This window comes from Mya arenaria, chromosome 9 (assembly GCF_026914265.1).
Source record: "Mya arenaria isolate MELC-2E11 chromosome 9, ASM2691426v1".
NCBI classification, from domain to species: Eukaryota; Metazoa; Mollusca; class Bivalvia; order Myida; family Myidae; genus Mya; species Mya arenaria.
This window is the reverse complement of record NC_069130.1, coordinates 5,013,138-5,037,551: the sequence shown is the minus strand read 5'-3', so window position 1 is coordinate 5,037,551 and position 24,414 is coordinate 5,013,138. Positions and strand designations below refer to the sequence as shown.

Genomic DNA, 24,414 nt, shown 5'->3' with positions numbered 1-24,414 from the left:
CCAGAAAAGTGGGAAATGGCAAGAGGCCAGAAAAGAACGCCAAACAGCTTCAAACTTTGGCAGCATCTGTTGTAGAGAAGAATCAACTGAACCTGACGGACTCCTGCGGCAGATGTTGTATTCCAGTTTCACAAGCAAGTACACAGAATATGACTTTAAACATGAAAAGGCTGCAAAGAGAATGTATGCGAAAGCAATGCAAACTGACCACAAAGGACAAGCAGTTAAAGACATTGGTCTTGTTGTATGTGCCGACAGACCCTACCTTGGTGCCAGTCCAGATGGGCTTGTGTTCTGTTCACATTGTACAGAAAGTGTTGGTCTGGTTGAGATTAAGTGTCCTGCCTCTAAGAAATGGAGAATGCAAACGCCTGAGGAATGCTGTGAACACTATGATTTTTTTGTCAGTTAGAGAATGGCCAGGTGTTACATAAGGATACACACAAAAATTACTACCAGGTCCAAGGGCAGATGGGAATCACCGTGAGGAAAAGGTGTGATTTTGTAGTTTGGACATATGTAGGTCTTTCTATACAGATCATTTTGGCTGATAATGTTGTGTCAACTTGACAGATTTTGCCTTGAATCATACATTCCTGAACTGTACGCAAAACGTGTTAAAAGGGGAATGAGTCTGTTCAATTGATTTGTACATCGTCTAGTTATGTGTTGTTCATACATGTACATTTGAATGATCAATAATGACAATTGATGTGAATATCTTGTTTGCTTTCAGTTATTTTCATAACTATATTCAAAATGAAACTCCAAAATGACTGTATAGTTACTATGAATTTGAAACCATGAATAAAAAAGTTGTAGAATAGAAAAGTTGTAAATCTAAACAAATGACAGTATTTTGGAAGTAGGTGTACTTTTTGTCAACATTTTGTGATCATGTGATGCTGTAAATCTACTTTAATTATTTCCTTGTTTTATGTTTGACCTTTATCTACGTTTCCTTTCCATTTATGTAGTTTGCAGGGATGTATTGCTGAGCTTAATAAATGGACATAGGTTTAATTTATCAAGGGTGTAATTATTGCATTTTTTGTGCAGGATAGTGATAGCGTTTATATCGCCATTTTTTTAAAAAAAGTAGCTGATTTTTACTCGAAAACAATTAAAGATGTTCAATTGAATATTGGTTTGCATGTAGCTAATAATCGAGTTATAGGAAAGGACAATAGTCTAACTTAAGGGACGTAACTCTTGTGTGTAAATTTGGATATATAAAAGTGTTGTCTGTTACCATCTCTCGTGTAAGAATTAACTAATTTAAAGTTAGAAAGTTAAACCGCATTAAGTGTAAAAACTGGCCGGTTACGCAACAGTACATATAGAAAGATAATTAGGAAGTAGCCTTGATGACATTGTCTGCAAGTTTTGTTTGTTTAGCAAAAATTTTAATCATGGCTAAAGATATTGCCAAAAAAAAGACAATATGCATATGGATAGCATGGGACATTCTGGCATTAATATTGAGTTAAATCCCTTTTCAATTTAGAAAAACGGGCGAGCGCTTGCATTTGCTATAAATCATAAACAATTATGTATTAAAAGTGTTTGTTATACTAATACTCTTGCTTTACAGAAAATGAGCAGGCCGTTTGTAGTTGTCGAATTCATCCGGGAGGAATCTGTTGGAGTTCACAACAGCAGGTATTTCTATTAAAATGTAATTCAAATGTTAAAAATCACACAAACCTAGTGATTGTGATGTGTTTAAATGATTAATTTTTATAAATATTTAAATATATGTGGAATGTTTAATACAAAGAAGTGGTAAAATTAATTTTGTAACATGTTTAGGGAACTTTAAAATGTTTTGTTTGTGTGTTTACTCCTTTTTATATATGACTTACTGTACAAGTGATGTGTACTTTACTTCATGATTGTTAAATCCTTTGTTATATCCTGTTGTATCTATATCTGAACACATTTATTTGACTGTGTTGATTGACTGTCTACTGTTACTGGCCATCCTCCGGTGGGAATATATTGCTAAACGGGTACAGAAAGGGGAGATTCCTGATAAGACAAACTGGGTGAAGGTGGAGATACGGATATTGTCATACACAGGTGTGCCAGTTTTTTTAAATGTATGAAGCAGTTCCTCATTATGATACATGTACACAGTGTAAAGTGAATCTATGTAGGCACGTTCAACTTTAATAGCATTTTCCAGTTGTATATTGCTGAAAGACCCAACACTTATAAAAGTAAAATATGATATATGCATGTATAGACATGTGACATTAATATGGACATAACATGTGTATGACGATGTACTTTCAGATTCCTATGCACAGGCAAATAAAAGAGCTATCAGAGCTGAAGAAACCTCAAACATCAATTCAGATGATCTTGAGGACAGCCGAAAAAAAAACGAGAAGATATGAATCTTATTCATTGTCAGATGGTACTTTTGTTTCTATTCCCTTTACTATGGTTTACAGTTGCATTGTGAGTAAAAAGATTTCATATGTTCCCAACTGCAAACAGAAAGGTCTTGAGGGTACATATGGAGGCCTGTTAAAAGACATGCAGTGTTAGCGTGCCTGTTCATATTAGAACCGGCCCAAAAGCATTTGAACAGTCAATTATGGCTGGCAGCCAGTTCTTATATGGTGACTTTTTCTTGCATACGTGTACCTTTGTCTTTCAAATTTTATCTTATTTGTTGTTAAACCAATTTCTATTTCACCAAAACTTTTTTCAGATGATGTGCCAGTGGTCAAAAATGGACAAAAAAAGCCCCCCAAAGTCAACAAATTCAATGTCGATTACCAAAACCTCCAAACCCAGAGGGCGCCAGCGGTACCTCTACAGATAGGCCCAATACTGCCAGACCTGCCAGTTTTTTTATCAACGCCGATTAGGAGACCTGACATTGATGTTGCTGGTACTCCTGTTGGTCAAGACGGTAATACAGAATATTTGGCAACATATTGTTTTTAAGTGAATTTCACACAAAAGTAGTCTAGATATATTGTTGGTTTCAAAGTCCTAAAAGAGTTTTAAAACATTGAAAATAAAACAAGGTACATATTGTTCGAAGAAAATGGACATGTGTTTGACATATAAATTAAAGATATATATGGTCCTTCAGAAGTAACTAATATATTACAGGTTGAATATTCAGTCTTTTCATTGCCAGTTATACGATACACCATATGACCTATGGCTAAAACTTTGCATTAAATCATCAGCACAAACTTTTCTTAAGTATTATATATATAAGGCTGCAGAAACACTTAAACAAATTTGATATTTTTTATCTAACAATAAATCTCGGTTAAATTTTGCAGCCTTTCAAAGAATCGTGTTGATGAAGTTGAAGAAACTTCTGGACAACCAGCAGCGAATCCTGCATTTGCTTGCTCAACGGAAACGTGCTGAGCCGATGGCAAGTACGCATTTTGAAATCGAGGACATCAGACTTCCCGAAAGTCGTCGGTCCGACGGACATGACCGGCAAATTTTGACCCGGTCCGACGATTTCTGAACAAAATTCGGTCCGACTGTCCGGCTATTTTTTATTCCCGGTGACCGGGTTTTATCATAAAATCCCGGTAACCGGGTTTTTGCATGAGGGCCTTAGAAAAACGTTACACAAGTTTGCATTGGTCGCTTTCGGCACAGTGCCCGTAGAAGAACCAATCGGTGCGCATGTTATATACTGTCAGTCATTTGCGCATCAAACATGGCTTCTCTAACATTTTACGAATGCTAGTTAATAAAGAGAAAATTATCAATCGATGAATGCTCTGAAAGGAAAATGAATATGAAACGAAATGTCATCAAAGAATTATTTTGCGAAATGGCAAAGAAACAGGAAATGACTTGTTATTGACAAAGAAAAGCAAGTAATAACCTGCGATGATGATGGTGAAACTCAAACCTCCAGAAACAGAAACTTATGGACACTTTGCTGGTAGGCAATTATTACTTCTATCTTAAAAATAGCTCTACCTTTATAAATTTAAAAGAAAATATCCTGTACAACAAAAACTAAATCCATAATAAGGCATAAAAGTGTAATCTAAATTCACCACTAATATAATATTTGACATGTTGTGAAAGGCATTTTATTTGTGATTTTTTTTTAATTTTATTGATAAAAGTTTATTTGTACATCCACTGTCCATGATAAATTTTGTACTTTTAGGCAGAGTCTAGATGTGCCTGCATATAATCGAACAGACTACACCAGAACCATTGTCATCACAGGAGGTTGTCACCCTGTCCAACACTGACACAGTCCTTACATCAGGCTCTTGAAATGGAGATTTAACACTCTCTGTGACAAACAGGACCTTAAACCCGATATTGATGAGGAGTGTTTTGAATATCAAGATCAACTTTTGAATTTTGACAGAGTGATTATGATAAAGCATTTATTAAGAAATAAGCTGCTATTGATGAATAAAGCAATGTTATTACTTTGTTTTTTGTTTCGGTCTGACAGATTTCCTTTCGGTCTGACAGATTTTTATGTCTTGTCAGACCGAATGTCTGCCACTTTTTTTCAACTTTCAGGAAGTCTGGGACATACTTACCAAGCCTGCTGAAGATGATGAGGAATTCGCATCATTAAACAGACAGCTGGAAGAAAATCCAGACAAGTCTAAACAATTGGTAGGAATGTTGTTTTTGACTTAACAATGAATTGCTAAAATATTCCTCTTTTTAGGCTTCTCAATAGATTTGGCTGAACTATTGCATAAAGAAAAAATACCAACAAGTTTCCTTATATATTAAAAATGTTTATGTTTTAAGGTCAAGTTTGATTTGTCAAAAACCCATTTCAATTGTCACTTTTGGTCAGCAGCCATTTGTCCTTGTAAGCTATTCTTATTGTCAAAGAAAAACAAAAGACTGGTTATCATATATTATGTCCATTAAACTTGGTGTATGGGTTCACACCATATATATTTCTATAAATATGCTACTGGTTTTTAAACAGTGCAAGTGTGCTTGGAAAAATATAAATTTGGTTCCTATAGTTGTGTGTGTATAAAATAAATGTCATTTAAGATATATATAACAGCCTACAGCTGTATATGTCCTAATCTAGCAACATGTAGCCTCTATCTGGCTTGTTGTTCAACTGGCAGACCTGCTGGCTGTCTAAATTCTGTCTAATTTCTATATATAGTATGCAAAAGGACCATTAATTTCATTGCTGCGGGAGAGCAAACATACAAGTGATATTTTCTATTAAAACATTTGGGTATTTATCACTTCCAGTAACTCTAAAGTTTAATTTTACAGACGCAGTTCCTGGCTTCCCTTGGAGGAAAAGACCTGTCAAAACAGACGAGAAATGTGATGCGCTTTGTGGCCAGGAACCCTGTTTGGTCTCGTTTTAGTTTGAAGGGACGAAAAAAGAAAGAGGCATTGGAGAAACTCCCTATGTGGAGACCAATTCTAAGTAAATATTCAATACCAATGTTTACACTATAAAAATTAAATGTATTGGATTAGAATATCATTATTCAATTTCATACATCCATTATTTTGAAAATTACACATTTGATTTAAGATTCTTCTGTGCCAGATACATGTATATTAATTTTCTGATTAAAGATAAACTAAAGAGTTCTTGTTAAAAATTTGATATATTTAATTATCATTTCTATTTCTAAGTTATTTTTATTTAAATATTTTTTCAGATGCTTTACTGAAGGATAAAGGTTGCCCGAGCCAAACAGATGTAGAGTTCCAAGTTGCTGACTTCCTAAAATATGCAACCCACCAAGGAAGCTTGTTACACAAGGTTGGTTTTCAAAAAGAAATATAACAATATCAAGATCAAAAACTGTAGTTGTTGGTTCTCTTTCTGCCATTCAATTAAAAACCATTGAGGGTTTAATCATTAGTTGTTGTTCACAAAAGATTGTTATTTCTTTCCTTTTATTAAGGCATGATCACTAAACGTTGCTATGAATGACAGTTTGAGTAACAAAACGACCAAGGCTTAGATGAAAATAATTATTTCATGCCAGGAAAAGTTCAAATTATATTTAGTTAGTATCGTTTAGCACCATTTTTATTTTTTATTTTTTTTGCTTACTTGATATAAATCCAGGAATAAAACTGTAAAAAAAAACGTTCTTGATGGTTTTCCTTTGTTTAAATCAATATTAATGTTGCAAAATTTGGAACATGCATGAATCCCTTTGAACAAAACTAATTGCTAAAAATTGTTTATTTTTTCATTTGAGATTAATTTATATGTTTCAGAAACTCAACATGGATGCTATGGAAGAGAATCCAGTACCAAAGTGAAAATTTGCAGATGTGTATGAGAGTGCTGAAAGATTTTATTCAGTTTTGTGCTTTGACACTGAAAAAGAATTTTGCTGTAATTCCAAACTATTATTGACCTATTTTAAAATGTGAACATTTGAAGTGAGAAATGTTTTTGAAACTTGTAACATACCAAAAGTCAATATTTTACTTAACTTTTTATTTAGAAGAATAATTTGGAGTTTCTGTTGGGTATTTTCATGATACTATGATGGGCCATGTAAAAAAATGTGGATTGTAATCACTCTGTTATTTGTTTGTCCACATGTTATGTTAATGAATTTCAGGTATCTGACCCACAATTGAGCTAGCCTTCTCCATAGAACTTAATGTTAAATTTGATTGCTGGTGACCGAATACAATTTTAGTAGTATTAGAAATGGGTATTGCTGGCTGATTAAAAATATATGAAGTAAACAAGTTTATATATATTATTGACAAAGTAATGGCAATTTTTGTTCTTTATTTGGTGCGAAATGACATTTTACAATATTCCAAGGTCAAAAATGAATACTTCCAGGTTTTTTAATCTTTATATATATATCCGGTCTCAATTCATGAAATTCTTTCAAATTATACCAAAGTAACATGGGGTCACCATGCAGGCATTAAAATTTACTTCATTAACGGTTGGATGCCTTAAAACCATAAACTAACTTATCTTATGTTAAGTTTGATCACAGTAAGAATACTCTTTTTAATATATATTTTTTTGCAATGTCAAGGTCTGTATATTTAACTATGTGAGCCTAATTTAGCATTTGACTCTTGCACACTACTTACACAATAAATATGTGACACTGTTTACAATATTATTGTCTCCCTCTAATAAAACATTTTATGTAATTTATGAACCTTTGTCATATTTCAACAAAACTTTACTTTAATGAACATTAATGAACACAATTAACTTGTTATATACCAGTAGACTTGATAATATTCCTTCACACTGCGCCTCCCCCTGTTCAAATATGTTATCATTCTAGTCCCATAATGTTACATTCTGTGATGGTTCTAGTTCGCATATATTGTTTGTTTGTCATTTTTCTCATTCTCAGGAAATAAATAAAAGACAAAAGAGTACTTATAGATTTCTATTTTATTTCTTTTATAACGATTGTACATTAGTTATTAATTGACTTAAAATGCGTGTAAACTGTAAGATAACCGGAGAAACCCAGGCCAGGAATCAAACCTTTCATTTAATGTTGTCTCATAACGTTGTCACAACGTTAAAAAACCCATACATTTTAACGTTGTACACAACGTTGTGGGAATGTTATATTAACGTTGTACGCAACGTTGTGGGAATGTTGTAACAACGTTGTGGGAATGTTGTGTCATAACGTTGTCACAACGTTTAAAAAAACATACATTATAACGTTGTATACAACGTTGTGCACAACGTTATGACGTTAGTGATAACGTTGTCACAACGTTGTGTTAGCTGGGAAGTTTGAATCTGGGTCATGCAGGTCAAAAACCTTGTTTACACTTTTAGAGACCAAATTTATGACCCAGCTTTATAAAATTGATCAGTATTCTGTTAGGATAATAGGTTTTTTTCTCATTTTTAAATACCAAGGGATAATACTCTGTTGACCTTGTCATTTAACATGGTTTCGGTCAACCTTTTAAGCATTATGCGGTTGCACCCGGTACTCTTTATTCGGAACTTTTGGTTGTTGTCGTAGAGTTTGATGTATTCCATACAGAGCGGTCACGTTTCGTCAGCGTCTCGAACTTTCATCGAAAATTATGGTCCCCTATGTTATGTAAGTTTATATATTGTGTTTTTATGATAGAAGAAATGTTGAATTATCGTTCAGCTGAAGCCTCTATGCTTGTCAATTACGTTTATGGAGTTTTATGGCATTATTACTTTTCGCGGGGTTTTGTGCCTTTTGTTTCTTAATTTAGAATCTTCGGGATTCCCGTGAGGTCATTAGCAACTAAGTGCGCGTCATGGGTGTTTCTCCGCCTCATGTTAGCACGTTTACGCTTGGACCCCTTTTTGTTTAAATTGGCTTTGATACATGTCAGTACCTACATGTTTGGACCCAGATATTATCAAGTACAATTTGACCTGCTTAATACCGCATCTTTCTCTTTGGCGGCTGTAGGGGGAGTCTTCTATTTTTATTGATCAGTCTAGATATATTGTTATATATGCATTAGTGAATCGGTGTACTAGTTATTGATTAATACGAGCCATCATATTTTGCATTTTGGTTGAATAACTCTGTGACACCATGCCTTTTAGCAAACCGTGTAGATCTAGTCTATATTTCAGATCAGACTTTTGATATATTCAAGAATGTTATTTTGGCAGTAAATGCTTTATTATGATGAAAATAAAACGTTTGCTTATAGTTATTACCCAGATCTGTGTTGGTGATCATGGACTGAGACTGATCGGGGTTTACTATAAGAAACTGGCAGTCGTTTTCTATGAGGTCATTGCTATAGTTGTCCAAGGATATTGATTGTTAGGTATTTTTAGTATATTTTCTAAATGAAGATTTGTACATAGGGCACTTTGTAGATCCAGATTTTCTAGAAATCTATATGCGTATGGATGCTTAATCTATATTTATGTAGATTTCAATAGCATTTCTTACTCGATTTATTCTAGTCAAACTGTGAAGTGTTTCGTGTTTCTAACTGGATTATGCAGTGTCATTAGTTTTAGTGATGGAAATGTACAACTAGTGTTTTGTAATTTTCAGTTTTCACCATTAAAAGATCAGAAGCAGAAAATGGTCTTTGTTGGTTGACACTTGCTGCAAGGTCCTACGACTTCGTGTGGCAGCACAGTGAAAAATAGCCATTTGGACACCCGTCAGCTGTACCAGCTTTTACCATGTCAGAACAAGGAATGGATGAAAATCGCGAATGCCGCGAAAGGACACATACTCCTAAAGGGGAGGAACTCTATCAAATGAATAGTGAGAAATTTAGAAAGAATATGCAAAGAGCTGAGAATGAAGTGCGAGAACTAGTTTCACAAGAAAAGCACCTAGATACTATTAACACGTCTAATGTCAGAACCTACATAGACAGTCTAAGGAGTGCAAGAAATAAGTATGTGGTTGTGCCGAGCAAATACAACAGAAAGCGCCCAAGAATGCGAGCTGATTAATACAAACGCTAGAGCCCTATAGAGGGACGTGACTCAGTTAGTGGATCACATGGCTACATACATCGGTCCATCGCCGGTCTCAAGTACACGAACCAGTGCAACAGAGAAAAGGGCACGTGCCGAGGCTGCACGTATTAGGTTAGAGTATGCCAGAAAGGAAGCGGCGATGCAAAAGCAGGCAGCGGCGATGCAGAATCAGGCAGCCATTTTCGACGCAGATTTAGGTGTATTGCGTGAAGAAAAGGAAGCAATGGCTGCAGATATTGAAGCCAAATACCTTGAAGAGGCAGAAAAGGGTATCCCGCCTCTAGATCTCCCGTTTCAAAACCCAGATGAAAAATCGAGAGAGTATGTTGACAATCTTGAATTTGGTGACAGTGCTAAAATAAAAGTTGAACCAGGTGTGTACACAGTGCCTCCCGATCTGAATCCTGATCTAAAACCTGTCTCGGTTGGAAATAAGTCGGGAAATGATATTGACACTCTCACAAATTTTTTATTAAGAAAAGAACTGATGCCAAAGAGACTTCAAAAATTCAACGAAAAACCTCAAACATTTCATTTGTGGAAAACTTCCTTCAAAACAGTAATGGCAGAACTTCAAGCTTCACCCGAAGAAGAAGTAGACTTCCTTGTGAGCCATCTTGGAAATGAGAGTCGAGTGTGGGCTGAGAGTTTACATGCAGCTAATGCAGCAGATCCACGTCGAGGTTTAGAGTTGATTTGGGAAAGATTAGAGCATTGCTACGGATCTCCGGAGAAAATTGAAGAATCGTTGAGAACAAGGATTGAGAATTTTCTGCAAGTCACTACCAGAGACATAAGAAAACTCTATGATCTAAGTGATCTGTTGCTGTATATTCAGTCGATAAAGTGTCAAGCCAGATATTCGACCCAATTTTCAATGTTTGATTCATCTGCTGGGGCTAATCTGATTGTAACCAAACTCCCGTATAACATGCAGCAGAAGTGGATTGCTCATGCGTCTAGGTACAAAAAAGACAAGAGTGTCATGTTTCCACCTTTTGCGGTCCTTGTTAACTTTGTCAGTGATATGAGCAAGACCTACAATGATCCTGCCTTTCAGTTAACCTCTCTTGGCTCATATGATCAACCTAAGTACAGTCAAAGGCCATCAAAAGTAAACGGCCCTCGGATGTCTAACTTCAAGATGAATAGAGGTCAAGTCTTGGTGAATAGGAAAACTGCATTAAATGACAATAATAGTGACGTTTCCCAAAAGACTTTTGAAAGCACTGCCAATGTGCGATGCCCAATCCATCACGCAGGACACAGTCTGCTCGAGTGTAATGCCTTCAAGGACACTAGAACTCCGCGAGTCGGATGTGTCGCCTGACGAATTATTTACTGTCGACATTATAGCTGTTAGATTGGCATTTTATTCATTTATAGACAATGATGTTGCCATTTAACTTTCAAGTGTAGGTGGCATTTGAACCGTCAATCAGATATACCTACGGAATAGGTTTCAGGTTGAAACCTCCTATAGTTTACGAGATATGCCACGGAATTAACAAAGGGCAATAACTCTAAAAATATGGCAGCAAGAGTAATGGTTCTTGTGCACTGCACTTGCCCTCAATGAGATATATCTAGCTATGAAGTTTCAAGTTGATACCTCTTTTATTCTTCAAGATATGCCCCGGACAAAACTTTAAGCATGAAAATTAACAAAGGGCAATAACTTTAAAACTAAGAAAGCAAGAGTTACTGTTATTGTGCACTGCACTTGCCCTCAATGAGATATATCTATCTATGAAGTTTCAAGTTGATACCTCTTATATTCTACAAGATATGCCCCGGACAAAACTTTAAGCATGAAAATTAACAAAGGGCAATAACTTTAAAACTAAGAAAGCAAGAGTTACTGTTATTGTGCACTGCACTTGCCCTCAATGAGATCTGTCTAGCTATAAAGTTTCAAGTTGATACCTCTTATATTCTTCAAGATATGCCCCGGACAAAACTTTAAGCATGAAAATTAACAAAGGGCAACAATTTTAAAACTAAGAAAGCAAGAGTTACTGTTATTGTGCACTGCACTTGCCCTCCATGAGATCTATCTACATATGAAGTTTCAAGTTGATAACTCTTATATTCTACAAGATATGCCCCGGACAAAACTTTAAGCATGAAAATTAACAAAGGGCAAAACTCTATAAATATGGAAGCAAGAGTAACAGTTCTTGTGCACTGCACTTGCCCTCAATTAGATCTATGTACATATGAAGTTTCAAGTTGATACCACTTATAGTTTAGGAGATATACCCCGGACAAGCGAAAATGGGACGCGGACGCCGACACCGCCGCCGACAAAAGTAACCCCATATATGTCGTCTTTTCAGGCGACACAAAAACCATGGAAGCTCGTCGTGCCTTTTTAAAGGAAAAGGGCAAATGTTACAGAGATAACATTATAAATGACTTAAATGGTTTACTGGACATACAAATGATCAAACCAGGGGGTCATACCACCACGAAACAAAATATGACAGTGCAAAATGTAGATGATACCCAATAGGAAAATTCGACACAACAGACTTATTTGACGTACCATTTGCAAACAGATTCCTTCCGAGGGAAGCACCAACAACAACAGGAGACATAGAGGCAAACTATGCAACACTAGTAAACCATAACTTTCTAGAGGAAACACTGCCTCTGCTACTAAAAATAGCACCACATTGGGGACCCACAGGGGGAATAGACATAGCAGCACAAATAATGGTAACATACTCAAGCACAATAGAATTCAGCAGCAGACACCATATTGGATCACACAGTAAGCACTTGGGAAATTTAGCCCAAAACTCAATAGACGACAATGCTTGGGAAATGTGCCAAATACCAGACTGTCATTACAATTTCAACAGACCAAGACTATTGACACTGCACAAAGTCGGACTATCATACGACCACGACAACAAACATGTTGACTTCGACAACAAATACAAACACACACGAAACGCAAGACGTGAAAAAACAATGGAATATCAAGTATCAGAACTAGCAACAACAGACACAGCATTTGAACCATACAAAACAAGCACACCAACAAAAAAACGACCAAGACCCGTCAGAAACAGTCATTGACCTAGAACCAGAAACATACAAATACTCGTATGACAAAGACAACACACGAAAAAAGACATCTTTCATTTACAGATCAAAGCCATACTCAACAACAGGAACTGGAAAATTCCGACGAGACTCACAGGGAAGACTGATAAACCCTGACGGCAAAATAACATTACCACACAGAGTAATAGTAAAAGACAACAAACCAGTATTCGACACATTGATCAAAGATGAAACACCAACAGTACCAATACTACGAACAGCACAAACGATAGACAAGGACCTAGACCCACTAGAATCATTACCAGACCTGTCGCCAATATCGTACTTAAAAGAGGATGATTAAAGCAGGACAATACATAACAATAGAAAACATAAACAATTTGATAGAAGGACTAATAACAGAAGAAAAAAAACATTCCAAGAACTATTTGAAAATATAGCACCATGCCTAAATACGGACGATATGCAGTACTTAGACACCAACACAATACCGAACCCAGCTACGAACGGAGGTATTAGCAGTCGCATTTCCAGAATATCATTACACAAACACACGCAAGACATATCCCTAAACAGCGAGAAAGAGATTAACATACGATATCAGACTAAAATCGAAGATAGACAAAATAAAACCAAGCAATTTACATATCCTGAAATACACAATCAACCCGAAGAACACAACCATAACACCACATATGGAACCAACAGTTTCAATAACAGTAGACAATTCACTACTCAGAATGGGACATGGAGATATGACAATATACTGGACAGATCTAGACCATGTACAGGATTATGTGACAATTGCGGCATATCTTGTAACAACAGATTACCTACTCCACAATTCAGAGACAGAGAATACAATCAACAAAATACAGACAGACATAACGAAACAAACGAAAGAATCAGAGAGATTAGGAGCAGCAATACAAAAAATACAAATAGACGTTCAAGGAATACACGACGACATAGACGACTTGGACACGAGCAGTTGGGTCAATACATTGCAGAACACCCTCTTCAGTTCGGCGAGACAAGGTATAGCAGTAGCAGGATACATGGCAGATAAAGAATCACAATTATACAAAGACACATATGACATGGCAAAAGGGGTAGCTGACGTAGCAGTAGAAGGAATGACAGCAATAAAAGAAACAGTACAGTCAGTACAATCAGTAGTAGAAACAGTACAAACAGGACTGAACACAGTAAAAGACATAACAAACAACATACGACAAATACAAGACACAGCCTCAACAAACATACAACAAATAAAAACAACAATAAACCAAGTAACAGGAACAAACAGCAAACAGGACTCAGACATCAGATACCTGAAACAAGCAATACCAGGAATAAATGACATAGCAACACAAATAAATACACTACTGGCAAACAATGTAAAAAAACAAGCAGACATGAAAAAACTAATGAATCAAATGAGACAACAAATAATAACACTAAATACAACAATAACAACAATACAAACAACAGCAACACAAACACAAGCAGTGATAACACAACAACAAGAAGAAATATCAAAGCACGAAAATGACATTGCAACATTACAAACAATGGAAGCAAACCTTGCAAACACAGAACTAACAACAGAAGTAGAAATAGAAAAAGTAATAAAGAAAATAAAAACAGACACAACAACCGTCCCAACAGATGGAATGACTCTCCTAATACGCGGTAACATAATTAATAAATAATTTCAGATGACGTCGACTCAAGAAAGAATAGCTATAGAGATCGACAACAGAATAAAGTGTAAAATAAATAACAGACCAGGTTACTCTGTGGTAATAACAGACAGTGACCAATTCCTGAACAAAGACACACTGCGGGCTACCATAGCCAAAAAAACAGGAGAAAAATATATCAAAGGCAGAAATGGCAACTTCATGACTGAATATATTGACTATACAGACAACGAAGATATCATGTATGACACTGTAATATATAAGTACATGACACCAAGAACCCTGTACAACGACTTAACAGATGATGGAAGAAAGGCGTGCGATACTTTCAAAAAGTATCTGAACAAACACCTGTCAGTACTATCATTTCATGATGGAGACAGGGATCAGAACTGTGAATTTAACGGTAAACACATCCACATGGCAGTCTTTCCAGTTACATTGGAAGCGCACATAGCCAAAAATACCATGTTCAAAAACGTGAAGACCTGTATACAGTTCATGGGGGGAACCATAAGAACACAGACAATAAAGCAGGTCCCCAACTTTCTTCAGTATATGCTGAAAAAACCCAAAGAGTATATGGGTGCCAATAACACAACCCTGATGAATCAAATGTCATCTGTAAAGAACTTTTACACAACAATGAAAAAAACACCCCCACAACAAACACCAAAACCAATGTCAAAGTTGAAATCACCGAAGGCAAAAACCTTCAAAGACAGAAAGAGTGTCATCAACGAAATGACTGAAACACTAGTCGAGTATATGACACGATCGATAAACTGAAATTGTTCGAAAAACTCCTGAAACAAAAAGATCAGACGGAAGCGAAAACAATGATACAGGTATTGAGAAATCCCCAGAGTAACACAATGGTGAAAAGGGCAGCTCAAGAGGTAATCCTACAAAGAAAGACAGACAACAGAACGTACCTCAACCGTTTCATGGAACAGGAACCAGAAACAGACCCAGATTATCTGACAACACATGAAACTCACACATTACTCCAGAACTGGTGTTATGAGCAAAATATAGACCCCCAAACATACCTCGGGGCACTCTATCTGGTACTCGGTTGCAAGATACCTAAAAAGAACACAATATACCTCCAAGGAGCTTCCAACGCCGGAAAGACATTCTGGACACAGGCACTATTACCAGGTATAGACCGCGTGGGGATGCATATTACCTCCAAAGAATTCGCCTTTCAAGAGTGCACTGACAAAGAGATCATACTCATATCTGAACTCACCATATCAACCCAGGAGATGGCAGAACAGTATAAGCAGGTGTTTGCAGGGGAGGAATTATATGTGAATGTCAAAGGTTCAAAAAGAGAATTATTAAAAAGAAAGCCTGTCATCCTAACCACGAACACACCTATTTGGAAATACATTTCAAACGAAAAGCAGGCCATGACTAACAGAATGTTTTCCTTTCAACACCTCCGTCAATCCGAAGTCCTCAGACACAAACCACAACACAAAAAGGCAAACCCCGAATACTTTCGCATGGTATTCAGAACAATAACACAAGCTGCCGAAGAAAAGAACATACAAATCAACGAACAAGTCATGTGGCACAAGGACCTGGAATACATGTACACTGCAGAAAAAATAGAAGATGACGAAGAAAACGGACAAAGAAATGACAGTCTAGACACGGAACCTGCATTGTCATAAACAGAACTCCAAGACTTCTCAGACCAAGAGATGACAGAAATCGAAAAGATCATGAATGAAAACATTCCACAGTCACAACCAATGGAAACAGACGAACCAATCGTAATAAATGAAGAAGAATCAGAGGAAGAGGAACCACAAGTAGTAGTCTTCAGCATATTAATGGACGCCAGCACCCAAACACAGAAATCACCAGAAAAAACAGAAACAGAAACCCAAACAGAAACACCAAAAACACCAGAAAGATCTCAAGGAGCAACACAAACAGACTCATGGGACTTGCTATCAAACGACACGCCAGAAGCCCCACCACTCCTACGAAAATTCATCGACAAAGAATTCAACAAGATCACAGCAACCAAGACATCGACCCCCCTACCCCACGTACCGACAACCCCCAGGAAACCATCCAACAGAATGAAGGAACTCTCCGCAGCACTTCCACCCCTAAAATTATTCTCTGTATAAATGTATTCACATGTTCATCACTCTGTATAGAATATTAATGAGGCACCTATAACAACCACTAGTGGTTCACTAGCTGAGGAGAAATTAATATATGTAAATAATGTATATATGTCAAAATAAAAAAATATTGTATATATGTTCAAATAAAAAACACCCCCAAAAAATATTATTCGAAAGAAACCTTGCAAAATGTCAAACTGCTCGGGTTGAAAGGACCATAACATTCCACCCCGTAATTCCTTATTTTTATATATCATACCACATACTTAAATACAATTATATAAGTGTTCATCAACACCCAACTCCTATCCCCCCTAGCTGAAAGCTAAGGTAGAGTCATTATGATAATGGAGAATGCGTCAACAAAATTATTGCGATTAATGGAAGTTAGTCATTATTATCTTACAAAATAAGGCAAGTTTAACTAATTGGTTTTCATCTTTACAGTTCATAAGTAATATAAGTTTTAACCTTTCTCTTGCAAATCGCGTACATTGATGTAACGTTCAGTCAATCAGCCCACTGCTAATCGTGTACATTTACAGTTTTTGACCCGGTTTAAAAAAGCGTCCATGTGACAACACAGGATGCTTTATGACACCAAACTGATATTTCATTGGATTGTAAGAGTGTAACCCCATCTAAAAATAGCAATTAGTTATAAATTTTCCTCCTTTTAGGCCGTAATTAACTATTTATAGACTGAAGAATGAAACCACAATTCATTGCGTAAAATCCAAGATGGCAGCGCCAATCGAATGGACCACGAAGCTGAATTAAGAGCTATTTTGACAGATTCATCTTCCGATAGCGACTTTGAAGGATTCAAATTGAACGATCTATTTAATGCTAGAACGACAATTTCAATTACCCAGGCCGAAACGGACTTAGAACCAGCGATTGATGTACAAAATGGATGGCTTAGGGAGGATTCGCCCCCGCCCAATTAACCCTTCGTTGGGAACACCGGATTAAACATTGAATTAGGCCTAAAAAAATGTCTGTTTCCTGTAACCCGACCGACCGTAATTTTTTACCGCCGACCGCAATTTTTTTTTGCCCCAAATTCGAAAAGTCAGATTTTTAGCGATCTCTGGCCTGTGATGACAACGATAATTTAAATAATTTAGTAGTGTCCGAATCGTTGCTTAGTTACAAACGTTTCCGGTTTGACAAGTTGAAACAATGGCAAAAACCTTAATGGCTGTGACAGGGCTTTCAACTGACCCGAGCTCCCGGGTTTTCACGCACAGAAATCGTAAATGACCCGAAATCGACGCATCATACATTTGGAGTGTGTGTCAGTTTTGACACGGGATATTTCGGTGTGAGAGTCGGTATCATCTGAAAGGAGCCTCAATGCATGATCTGAATGTTTGTTTAACCTGCAAGAGCAATTAACACCCGAAGTGACAAGTGATTATCGATCTGGAATCTGATCGGTAACCTTGTCAATTAGCAGCAATCAAACTCAATGACGTAATATTTACTCCGCCCATTATGCAAATTAACGGATACCTTCCGCTTTTTCGCTAAGTGCAATGGTTTTGAAAAACAGCAATGCTAAAGATATATTTTGTTAATTTATTTTAAGTTGTTTTATTATATCTCCGGTTAATTGAAAAATATTCTTTTAAGTTTTTAATGAATTAACAGAAAAATAAACATTTTTCGTACCACATGGTCTAAAAACCGCGGGAAACAGGTGCACGCTAATTAACTTCCTGTCAATTTTAATGAAAGTGAAAGGAGAACTGCGTAGATCGTTGTCAGTGTTATAGTTTAGTTCTATAACAAAACTGTTATGGTTTTGCCATTTATGAGAAATACGATGTTGCAATACTGGCAATACGAACGTTTGAATGTTTTTGTTTACTTCCGGAAAAAAAGATAAACCTGAAAGTGAAACTGAAAGTTAAAGTAAGAAAGATGTCGTTAGAACTAAACAATCGCTGGTGCATATTGGAATTTGACAAGGATGCACTGGGTTACATAACGAAGATGCATTAACTAAATAATATGTTCGTCAGAGTCAGAACATATTTTTCCAAGTTTTGACTCTGGGAATGTTTTAAACACCGTAGTCCAGTCAAGTTCAGAAAAGGAAAAAACAGCAAGGTATTCTATTGAAAGTTATATTGATTATTTTTCATTGTGCTTGAGATTTTTACAGAATGAACAGTGGATCTAATACAGCAGATCTTTTTAAAACACTGGAAATTGTTAAAAAAAAGAAAGTGGTGGAAACTACTTAAGGTACTGTACGTGTACTAGTTTTGCTGTTTTACTGTTTAAAAAAGAAAATGGTATTAATTTTTTATTAGTCAGTCTAAGCTTTTTTGATACTGATTCTAGTCTATTTAAACATATTCCAGTCCAATCTATTATTTTCCACTGTTCGCTGCCGAGTCAGCAGGTAAGGTTTAAGTGTCCAAGCAGTGAACAGCGTAGACCATGGGTCTACACTGGTCCCAAAGATCTGTACAATTCTGACAGCCTCTAAGAGTTAAAAATAGTTTAGTCATTGATTCTAGTCATTTATCAATCGAAGTATTGATTTATATATGTTTTGTGGAGATTCGTGCCAGTTCTTGTTGTAACAGCATTTTATTTTATAACAGTTGTCATGTACATTTAATTGTAATACAACTTGATATTATTACACAGTCTTAAAATAGTATGTGCAATAATATCATGTTTTATTATTACAAAATGTATGCATTTTGAAAGTTTTGTTTAAAACATTTGCCAAAAATAAATTGTTTAAATGTTCTTTGATTCACTTATTCACTGGGTTATATTTGCAAAGTGTAAAGATGTTGAATCTTTATATCACACTGAATTCTTTTTAAAATAATTCACCTGAAATAAACATGAATATTGGATCATTCTGACATTTAAAAAAAAAAAATCCCTACCTACCGACCCATCTTTTTTTCAACATGTTACAGGAAACAGACATATATTTTTTTAGGCCTTACCTGAAAATTCCACCGTATTGGACTTCTTTAATTTACTTTTTATTGATGAAATGTGTGATACATTAGTTAATGAGACAAATTCTTATGCAGATAGACGGTCACTAAATGTCTTGTGCCAATTTTCAAGACAAAGAAAATGGGAACCTGTGAATATTGACGAGATGAAAGTTTTCAATTAAGAAAAGTAATCTACATTTCATGATGAAATGGAATTGGTTACATAAAACTGGAGCTTACAAGAAAGTGTTTTATATTTTCTTGTTGACTAATTTTTCTCATAATAGTGATTGACATTTTAAACAAGAAAGTTATAATGTACCTTTTGATATCAAATGGTTTTCTAGGACATGTGCAACTTAAAACATGACATGTTGTCTGTAAATTTGTCTCAGTGGGTTCACATTCATTCTGGTGAACAGGCTTTATCACTTATCACTCAGTAAAACATTGGATTACTTAAGAATTTGGTAGATATAAAATGATAAGTATTTAAACCTAAGAATTCTTGGGAACTCCCAACAAATCCTATGTTTTCCAATTTGACACCAATGGGTAAAAATCCAATGCCTCCAATGTTTTCCATCTAGGAATACATAGGAAAAGATAGGAATTTTGCATCCAGGCTCAGTTCGGAATAATTAAGAAAGCATTGGATTTTGGGGCCAATACCGGCCATGTTTTCCAAAGTATTCCAACTCTTTATTCCTAGGAATAGATAGGAATAAGATTGGAAATTCTAAGAATTTAATCCTAAGATTACTTAGGATATTCTTAAGAATACTTAGGGAGGGAATCCAATTAAATTTCTGCAAGGGTTAGGAGATCCCCAAGGAGGACGCAATCAACACCCTGTAGTGAATCGTGTGTTTCTCGGCAAGAGTTTATCCAACTCCAAAGTCAATGTGCTACTTTCGAGTTTTGGTGTCGACAAATGTGGAGTGACATCCAGGTTTGTTTTTTTCTAGAATTTTTATCATTTCTTGAATTTCTCTTTGTTAGTTCTCTAGCAGCTGGTATGGTATTATAGGGTGAAAACCAATTAAACTTGCATCGTCAGTGGACTAGAATCTAACCAGGATTGTTTTTCAATCATATTTTGAATATTTATTCTTTGAAAAAACGTTTAGTTGGGTGAAACACTTTCATTTGCAAGTTGATCAAATAAATCTTAATTTCAGTGCATGTTACTTGAGGAATCATAAATATTGTAGTTTAATACTGGTTGAATGAATTATTTTTGCACACATGATAAGTGATACTACTTTTTCTTTCTTTTCCCAAATGATCTGTGACACTAGTAGTTAATTATTTTCGACCATAACCGGGTGTTCTTTTGAATGATTTAAATCCAATAACAAATGAATTGAAATAACTTTAACCTCATAATTATTTAATACTGCTTTGCTTGGCCTTTTGCAAACCAAAATTAATCATGTGGTGCCTGCAGACTTATAATCATAACCTTACAAAAACAGATGGTAGTCATTGAACAATTTTGCAGTTCTTTTTTTATTAAATTGCAGGGCTTTTTATCACTAGGTAAACTCATTTATATTTAAAGTAATAAATGTCAGTATAATTTGTATTTCAGGCCATGAAGGCAGAACGTCAAGAAAGTTTCCAAAATCAACATGATTTTCAGCAAATGAATTGCAGTGTTAAAGAATTAGTAAATATTATTATATTTTTAAGTGCAGATATAGACTCCAAGCAATATAAGCATTGTGATATATGTTGTCTACATAGTAAAATAACATCTTGAACTTGTACTTTTGGATACAAAACAAAACATTTTTTTTAAATATCTTCTCTCAGAATTTCATGCATGATAACCGGATTGAGGACTCCCACATGTCAGCCTCGGAGGAAGCCCAGCCCCTGACAGCTGAGTGTTCAAAGCCTACTCTTTCAACTCCGTCTACACCTACTACACCTACATCTTCCATATCGATGACGGGGTCTTATGCAGGGTATTCAAAAGTATATGCAAAGAAAATAAATTTGATTTCATCTCATAATATTCCTTTAAAATAAACTGAAATATTGTCAGAGTTAAACATCATTAAGACAACCTTGTCCATCACTCAAACGACAGTTCTAAATTAAGAAGGCCTGAGAAAGTACACATGAGTAGCAAAGCTGATGACTCTTGCTTAAATAGTAGTAAATATGCACCTTTTTCAACTTTGAAATTACAGATCAACATTGATATAAATATTTAATTACGGGTCTCTTATTTAAATATACTTTGATAATAATTATGCATGAGAATGATTTTGTTGTAGTCAAAATTGCAAAAAGTAAAGTTATTAGAAATAAATAAGAGCCTGAGAGTAGAAAAAATTTATCTTTCTACATACAAAACTTTATCTATTTTCTTTATTTAACATTTTCAGCTCACCTGAACAGGAAGTGCTCAAGGTAAGCTGTTGTGATCGCCCTGTGTCCGTCGTAGTCGTCCGTCCTCAACAATTTGGGCACAATCTGAATGAAACTTGGTAAGAATGTTACTCAATAAAATCTTGGACGAGTTCGATATTGGGTCATCTGGGGTTAAAAACTAGGTCACCAGGTCAAATTTAAGGAAAAGCTTGTTAACACTATAGAGGTCACATTTATGACTGTATCTTCAAGAAAGTTGGTCAGAATGTTTTATTAATAATCATTAAGTAAAGTTTAAATCAGGATTATGTGCGGTAAACAACTAGGTTACCAGGTCCAATCATAGGAAAAGCTTGTTAGCACTCTAGAGGTCACATTTATGACTATATGTTCATGAAACTTAGTCAGAATGATTATATTGATTAGCTCTAAGCCAACTTCTAATCTTGGTCATGTGCAGTCAAAAACTAGGTCACCAGGTCAAATTATAGGAAAAGCATGTTAACACTCTAGAGGCCACATTTATGATCATATGTTCATGGAACTTGATCAGAATGTTATTCTTGATGGTCTTTATTGGATCCGGTGAGCGATACAGGGCCTTCAGGGCCCTCTTGTTTTTGATCATTTTTTTTTAAATATGAAGTGCTATTGGTTAATCATTTATGATCTGCTTCCTAAAGTTCAACCTTTAGTTATATGTACCGTTTCAACTGCTTTTTACTTTCCTTCAATAATAAAAATGATTTACATATGGAAATAATTTCATTTATTAAGACGGAATAAATTGTTTTCTATATTTATCTACGATTTCTCGAAAATACTTCCAAGATACGGGTAAAAACACTTGGTTGCCCGGAAATCAACATGCGGAACGCTCCGGTCATCCGATTACTTGACCACGTGACTAGCCCAGCACGTTCTTTTCCCGCTAACCTTCGAAGGAGTAACACGTGGAAAAAACCCGAAAACATTATTTATTTTTGAGTGAAGTTAAAATTAAGTTTGTGAAAATGCCAGGACGGGGGAGAGGAGAACAGAGGAGGAAAACTAGGCAAACAGAGCCAGAGGAAGATCTGAGCAGCCCGCTGGACGACGTGTCCAAAGGTAATAAAAATGTTGTAGATTTTGAAGAGATTCTTCAAAGATCAAATGTGTTAGACCCAAATACATCGTTTAACATAAGGTGTGGTGTGGTAGCGGGGAATACCCCCGAACTTGTAGCAGCGTCCTCCACCGTCCCTCCCCTGCCTGCCCCCATAACACATCTGCCTAGCGCGCCGGGGGGGACCTAGTCCGATTAGGTTAGCCCCCGACGACGTAGCAGCGCACGTCCCCGACCTAATTAGAAGTCAGATCAGGAGGGGAGAATTTGTAAATTTGGCTCTTCTTCTGAAAGGTTCGCTCGAGCTTACCGATTTCTGTTCGGGAGCAACTTTACAGTTGACGGCGGAAGGCCAGTTGCTCTCTAAGCCGAGGGAATGTAGGGATAAAATCGGTACGATCGAGAAATGGACCGATTATTATATGCATGTCAATAAACATTCAGGCCAATCCATCTAAAGCGTCCGAACTATTGCAATACATGTGGACGATTAGGGAATGCGCGGGACGCCAGGGCGGGCTGGCGTGGTGCGGCTACGACGAACAGTTTAGGCTACGGCAGGCGTTCGATCCCTCATCATGGGCACATATCAACACGGACTTATGGTGGCGATGTATGTTAATGCCGGCCGCGGCCACGCCTGCCCCCGGCAAGGGCAACCTTGCCAAGCAGAATGGTGAGAGTGTGCCATTTTTTCAACATGGGCAACTGCACGTGGCCTAACTGCAGGTTTCGGCACATTTGCTCTTCCTGCGGTCAAGGTCACTCAGCATCAGTACCTCATTTAATGAAAACATTGGGGGGGGGGGGCAACACCACGTCATCTTTAACCCGAATACTAAGGACATCGGGCTTTCACCAATCGATTTGACTGCACTACACATTCACTTATCTTGCTATGACGAACAGGAGACTAATTTCTTAGAAAACGGGTTTAAACACGGGTTTAGTCTGCAATACCAGGGCCAACGCCTGGGTAGGGAAGCCACTAATCTTAAATCGGCCAGAGAACAGCCAGATATTGTAATCGATAAAATTAATCAAGAAATTTTAGCTGGCAGAGTAGCGGGCCCTTTTGATGTTAAACCATTTAAAAACCTTGTAGTTTCTCCCATAGGCTTGGTACCAAAGAAAGAGCCAAATGAGTTTAGAATGATACACCATATATCCTACCCTGCCGGATCCTCAGTAAATGATCACATCGATCCGAAAAACGCATCCGCACAATATACAAGTTTCGACGAGCTGTCAAAATGATACAAACCCTGGGCAGGAATTGTTAGATTTTTAAAGTCGACATAAAAAACGCATTTAAACTGCTACCGATAAGACCGGAGGACTATGAACTCCTCGGCTATAAATTTAATGACAGGTATTTCATTGACAAAATCCTTCCTTTTGGCGCTTCAATCAGCTGTGCGACTTTTGAGTGTTTTTCAACTTTCCTGGAATTTTGCGTAAAAATCAAATCAGACTCAGGAATGCTAATTCACTATCTAGATGACTCCCTAGGCGGGGACAAAGACAC

General features: G+C 36.4%; 1 protein-coding gene across 1 annotated transcript; it reads left to right on the top strand.

Moving 5' to 3' along the window:
* The first annotated feature begins 1,618 nt into the window (after nt 1-1,618).
* Nucleotides 1,619-7,398, top strand: LOC128246741 (uncharacterized). Its single transcript, XM_052965139.1, has 8 exons — nt 1,619-1,662; nt 2,299-2,422; nt 2,723-2,926; nt 3,312-3,937; nt 4,172-4,641; nt 5,278-5,437; nt 5,679-5,782; nt 6,250-7,398. The coding sequence occupies exons 5-8, from the start codon at nt 4,498-4,500 to the stop codon at nt 6,292-6,294; spliced, it is 453 nt and encodes a 150-aa protein (XP_052821099.1). The 5' UTR covers nt 1,619-1,662; nt 2,299-2,422; nt 2,723-2,926; nt 3,312-3,937; nt 4,172-4,497; the 3' UTR covers nt 6,295-7,398.
* Nucleotides 7,399-24,414: the final 17,016 nt, after the last annotated feature.